At 36.6% G+C, this 6,657-nt stretch overlaps 1 protein-coding gene across 1 annotated transcript in view; it reads right to left on the bottom strand.

Moving 5' to 3' along the window:
• Window positions 1-270: 270 nt before the first annotated feature.
• PRRG1 (proline rich and Gla domain 1) overlaps window positions 271-6,657 on the bottom strand; it is a 153,439-nt gene continuing 147,052 nt past the window's right edge. Inside the window, exon 4 of the mRNA XM_045089447.1 lies at window positions 271-4,336. Within this exon, the coding sequence (XP_044945382.1) occupies window positions 3,851-4,336 (486 nt within the window). The 3' untranslated portion in view covers window positions 271-3,850. The remainder of the gene's footprint in view (window positions 4,337-6,657) is intronic.

Below are 6,657 nucleotides of genomic sequence, written 5' to 3'. Positions count from 1 at the left end.
ACTACAGCAGAGAGGTCTCCCTGGAGTGAGTGGCCCTATTTTGTATCATGCCCACATCATTCAAAAGTTAGTACAAAAAATTCTTTCTTATGCTGAGAACACCTGAAGTTTTCACCAGATAATTTCTGATTTCTTTGCTGAGCAATATTTCTTAACTTCATAAGAAAGAAAAGAAACCGTTTTCTCTTGTTAAAAAGGCCATAATTGATAAAAGCTTATGAAGCATGATTCTTACCTAACCATAATTAATACATGGCAGAAAAAAATCTCTTGGGTTTAAAAATAGCTTTATTTAGCATACCAAAAACACAGGAACATAAGAAAAAACTTACCTAGTATAAACATAAAAATAGTTAAATACCATAATTTAATGTAAACCAAGTGTTTAAAAATGTGAATTATAATAAAATACATGCTATTTACACAGAACCAAGTTATTGTATCAGATCATCAATCTTGAAGTCATCATTAACAATGAATCAAACACAGCATTTGTATTTGTACTGGTCAATAAAAAAAAAGAAATCCTTTAATTCACTTTAAACAGATATAATTCCAAGCAGAAAGCTAGAAAGTGCCAGTTCTAGGATTCCAGACACAGCCACTGCATGTGGAGGCCTGGAAATCATTCCACTGGAAGACCATTAAGCCTATTCTCTCATTTACATGCAAACTGGTTGATTTAATTTAGTTACTGCTTAATAAAGGTACTAAATATATCTGCAAAAATAAACCTTTGTTAAAAATGACCAAAGGTGAATGTAATATCAATCATGTAAGAAAGGCAAAAGCATACAAAATATATATTATTCCAGACAAGCCTCTTTAATTATAACAAATGTTAAGAAACTCAGTTTATAAAACCAGATGGGATAGCAAAAGGGTTTTGAAAAATGTAAAACCTAGGTCAAAATCAAACAAAATGAATCTAAGAGAATATTTCTTGAAGAAAGTGGTATTTTTGTTTATCCTGTCATTATCCCATGAATGCTGCCATGAGATCTGTGGCTGGTGTCAGTTACCACTACAGAGCGGTGTGTTTTCTTTGACCGACAGGCGAAAAAACTGTAGCTGTTGATTAGATTAAGCATTTGGCTTTTGCTTCAAGAACCAACATCCATTCTTATATTGCAATGCAGGTATTTCTAAGAGGCAGCATTAAATCCAGTATCAGGACTTTAAAATGTAAAATAAAGTTGCAAGAATATATACATAGTAATAGAATATCCTGCTCCTTTTTCTAATCCTGTAATTGTAACTTTTGATCTCCAGACCTCTTTATACTCTTTAAAATTTATTAGATACCTGGGTATCAAAGAGCTTTTGTTTATATAGTTTATATCCATCAATATTTGCCATATTAGAAAATAAAACTGAAAAATTTTAAGTATTCAAAAATTAAAGTTTATTACATGCTAACATAAATAACATTTTTAAGAAAATAGCTGTATTTCCTAAAACAAAAAAAATTTGTGACCAAATGGCACTGTTTTACATTTTCAACTGCTTTTTGAGACATGGAGTGAAAAGACAACTAATGCCTTTGTATTATGAAAATAGTTTTGATCTCACAGATGCCCTGAAAGGCTCTCAAGGGTTCCCAGGGGTTCAAGGGTCAGCCACACTTTAAAACTGCTGGTTTCATCTAAGGTCTAAAGTTAATGACCCCCCCCAAAAAAAAGCCCACACAAAAGGAAACTTAATTTTCCTTTAAAAATAAACCAAAATAGCCATACATGCACACAGAAGTCACTGGATCAAACACTTCCACTTTTAGCTGTAACTAGAAGCCCAAAGTCACCATGTGCTCACAGTAAAATTAAAAATAATATGGCCATTTCTACTGAGACTAGGGTCAAGATTTATTAATTTTTAGTTCATGAAAGCTACAAACCCTATTAACTAAACACCTATGTCTTAGTTCCCTTTCCAGCATCTGCTTAATCTTGTTTGCGCTAAGCTGGCTGTCGTGTCTTGAACTGGCACAGCATTGGTATAGACCAGAGAGTGACAGACGTTTAATAGCCCAGATACTCAGTTCAGAAGCATGTTAGCCATTAACGGAGCAGCCGCCTCTATTTCACACTATGTGAAAGCTCTGATAAATTTTAGGGAAATGGAGAAAAGTCTCCTTTAAGCACAGTAAGAACAATGCTATGCCCTCACACATAGCTCTTCGCATCTTACAAATTACTTTCATACACACCATCTCATTAGATCCTCTTAAAGCCCCTGGAGATGGGCAGGACAAATGGCATCATCTGGTTCAGAGTTAAGGAATCAGGTGCAGATAGGAGTCTTTCCCGGGGTACCGTGGCCAGTACCTTTTTTACAGAACAGGATGAGAAGTCAGGGCATCTGACTCCTAGTTCAGGGTTTTCCCCCAGCATTCCTCCTTTTTGGGTTCCAGGGCAGGATTTGGGGGAGGGGCCTGTGGGGATGGAGATGGAGGCAACAGGATATGGCTGATGCTTCCAGACCTGCATTCCTTCTGCCTCAATTAACCGTGTTCTCCAACACTAAAGAGGCTTGGGAGTGGCACAGACATTCCCCTGACCAATATAATGAATTTTCCATTCATTTCTGTATGAAACAACCCTTCTTTCTGAGCCAGTTTATGTTGGCAGTTCATTCACAGCCTGTTCCCTCTACTCCAAGGGAAAAGAAAAATCCTGCACTTGAGAAAAAAAATGATGAGAATACAAAATGAAATAGCAACAGTAATGAGATCTGTGTGAAACTATAACAGATTTATTGTGCACCTGGCACAACAGAGACTTCGCAGTTTTCCTCCACCAACTGGAGAGCAATATAAAATCACACTTCTTAATTTAATGGAAAAATACCTCCTAATCATCTCATGGCAAAGACTTCCATCTATAAAAAAACTAAGAAAATAATTTCAAGAATTTTCACTAAATTCTTAGGTTCTTACAGATTCTGTGGTGGTAGGAGAGAGAGTAGACAGAGTAAAAGGCAATAAAACAGCAAAAAGAAAATAATTATTGTCACAAATGAGCTAAGGAGAAAACTGTGTCTATTCTCTGTCAGTAATACATGTAACGCTTCAGACACTATTCTGTTACCAGGAAATCCTCTCTACCAAGATGTTAATACAAACAGCACGAGACATTCAAAGACACTAAGCAAAGACTGCTGAATTTGGGGGTGGAGGGCTGAGAGAGGCAGTCAACAACAAAATCCTTCCTCTAAAACTCGCCAAATGTCACTAATGGCCAGTGATATTCTTGCTGTACACTGCAAGTAAATTATTGTTTATTTTGCCTTCCTTCTCTCTCTCTGAGATGTTCCTAGAATCAAGATGGAATACATGCATTTTTTTAAGGTATTTGAAGAAAAGGGGATGTTAACAAAAGCCAGTAAGAGCTAAAGAATATGCCAAGTTCATCTTATTTTCAAAATTCAACAGCATGTGGCTGGCTATACACAAATTGTTGGTGTCTCCCCACCACCCCCAATTTTGGAGGAATATTCTCTTTATAGGTGATTTAGACAGAAGGTAATGACTTTTTAAGACACTTGTACATGTACTGGGCTGATGTGCCCACACACACATGTGTATAGACACGCATGTATGTCTCATCGCATCACGTGAAGACCTCCACTAAGGTTTTTCCCTCTTCACACATTTCCATGAGAGAAAATGGGCATGGATAATGATTTTATAGTAGGAAACACAACTAATGAAAATCAAATCAGAAAATGAGAAGTGGTATGCTGTCAGAGTCTGATAAAATAAGTCAATGCACATTTATGTAGTGGTAAAGTGCTAGAAAGTTCTTTCATTAGTATTTTAAAAATGATTATAGTAAAAAGAAGGTTGCAGTTTTCATTTGATGGTGGTGACCACAGGCACCATAGCAATGGCACTGGCTGAGTTGGAATTAATGATGTCCTCATACTCTGGGGGTGGGTCTAAGTGAGGTTCTGTTTCACTCCTCCGGAGGTTCGCCTGGCCAGTGGCTTCCTCGTAGGTGGGCGGGGGATCACAGTTGGATAGACGAGTGGAGACGGAATCTGAGCGCCCAACTACATATTCCAGAAAGCCTGGTGACAATCCACTGCTATCAAACACTTCATCGGGTGGGGGAGGCGGAGTGATGATATTAAGGTGCTGTGGGAAAGGAATGTGGCCTTCAGTTACTGTCTGTCTGCGAGTTTTGTTTCTGAGGAAGCATCTCCAAATTAGAAAAATGACCAGAAGGATAATAAAGAGGCCAAAGATTAATGGAAAGGTAAGGTAAAACTGAAACCAGTCACTTCCTCTGTTACTCTCGCCTTGTTGTGCTTTTGTGTAGGTGTTCCAGAATTCCTTCTGAAAATAAAAGACAAAATAAAAATCAGTATGATCAAAAGCTGGGAAATATCAAATGAACAGATGTCTGGGTTCTGTTAACATAACGAACCAAAACCCAAAACCAGATTTGTTGGTTTAAATGACTTACTGCTTATATTTTCCATGACAAGAAATTACAAATAAAGCATAATGTTCTCTCGGTATCCTTCCTAAAATGGTCAGTGAGAACCCAGAGTCTTTTTCAAGACTTGGAAGTTATTTATATTTTCAGCTATGACATTTTAGAAGGAAAAACAAAGCGTAAGAGATTTCCTGTTTCCCAATTAAACCAAATAGTATTCCCTTAAAATGTCAAATATCATTTTCCATGTCCAACTATGAAGTTTCTGATCCCTAATCCCCATCATCATTAATGGTATGTGCTATTTTAGGCTGTTGTAGGCTTTCAGTGGTCAAAAATTTACAGATGAATGCTTTGTTTTCTAATGGTTCTGTCTGAGGTCCACTTCCCCCAGACCTTACTCCTCAACTCCGTCTCCAGCCCTCAAAGTTTAGTACACACAGATGTCCACTGACTGTTGTAATTACACATTGCCCCTAGTAGAAAGCTCAGGCAAGTGAAGAAATTGTGTTAGGTTATTTCCAAACATAGACTGTAATCCCCAAAGACACGTGACCTAGTAGTTCAGATCTTTCATATCTGTATAGGGGGAAGTACTGAAAACATAAAAAGGTCACCTGATGCAGTTACTAGCTATGAGACCTGGACAAGTTACTCTTTTGAGTCTAAAGTTTCCTCACCTGAACCACAGGATAATACTAATCTGTCCTTATATATGTTATTTCATATGATGCTCAGACAGCCTATAACACATCTAATTAAGTCCTTTCCATAGAAACACTCAAAGAGTAGTTATTATAATTTTTGTATATTGTAATCAAATTGCTGCCTCAAATTCACCGATTAACCTAGCTCATACCTTGGTGTAGAGACCACCCCCAATCCCAATGCTACTGACTCCTTTCAATGCTTAAACCTAACGAGTAAGTGCTTTTCTCACAATCCTATTTATGTGCAAGCACTACACATCACTGATAGTATATATCTGGCATCAAGGAGGGAACCAGGTCATTATCCAAATGGACAAATAGAGGGAGGCGGACTAGACTGGGGATTGTCATGCCAGATGTCCCAGGATAGCATGGAGTTAACATAAATCTGTGAATCTGGTTATTAAAAGTGAGACTCTAAGCACTAAAGCTGGTTGTTTTATAGTCATATATTTTATTAGTCACACAGGTTTTCTTTTTTCAAAGAAAGAATATTTAGCATTTACAACATTATCAATTCCTAGTCACTATACTATTATCTATTCAGACTTAATTATTCATACATTGCACGAGTCATTGCTTATTACTATTTGTTCTCTTCATCTTCCCTGATTTTGAAGTTGCTCTTCTGGCTTATTTTGCAGTTGAATAGTCCTTTTTGAAGAATTTTCTATAGATGAGGCACATGGGAAATAGTCCATAAAATTTTGCAGCTCTATGAATACCATTCCTTCACCCCGATTAGTAAATGTTATCATAATGATATTTCAGACTCTCAGGTCATAGCTATCTTTTTTTTTTTCCCTAAGAAGTCTAGGTAATGTTCCGTGGTACTGCAGTTTCCAGTGTGCAGCTGAGAAATCCTATACTTGTTCATTGGACTTTATTATTTCTTATTTGTAAGATTTTATTTTTATCCTTGACTTCTTTTCACCAGGCTGAACCTTTTGGTTTTTGTTTTCTATCACTTTTATTTTTTATTAGATTATAATTGATAAGCAATATTATTATTAGGTGTACAATAATTCGCTATTTGTATACATTACAAAATGATCAGGTAGGTCTAGTTACCATCTTTTACCTACAAAGTTATTATAGTATTATTGACTGTATTCCCTCTGCTGTACACTACATCCCCATGACTTATTTTGTAATTGGAAGTTGTATGTTTTAATCCCCTTCACCTATTACATCCGCTCTCCCTCCCCTCTGGCAACCACCAGTTTGTTCTGTTTCCATGAGTCTGTTTCTGTTTTGTTTTTTCTTTCTTTGATTCCATATATAAGTGAAATTTTATCGTATGTGTCATTCTCTGACTTAGCATAATATCAAGGTCCATCCATGTTGTCACATATGGCAAGATTTCATTCTTTTCTATGGTTAATAGTCCATTGTGTGTGTGTGTGTGTATCTTTATCCATTCATTTGTGGATGGACACTTAGGTTGCTTCCATATCTGGGCTATTACAAATAATGCTGCAATGAACACAGAGGTCCAAATATGTTTT

The sequence above is a fragment of the Mustela putorius genome, unplaced genomic scaffold (assembly GCF_011764305.1).
Source record: "Mustela putorius furo isolate JIRA1106 unplaced genomic scaffold, ASM1176430v1.1 tig00003836_pilon_pilon_pilon, whole genome shotgun sequence".
In the NCBI taxonomy this organism is placed as follows: domain Eukaryota; kingdom Metazoa; phylum Chordata; class Mammalia; order Carnivora; family Mustelidae; genus Mustela; species Mustela putorius.
This window is presented reverse-complemented; position numbering and strand designations above follow the sequence as displayed.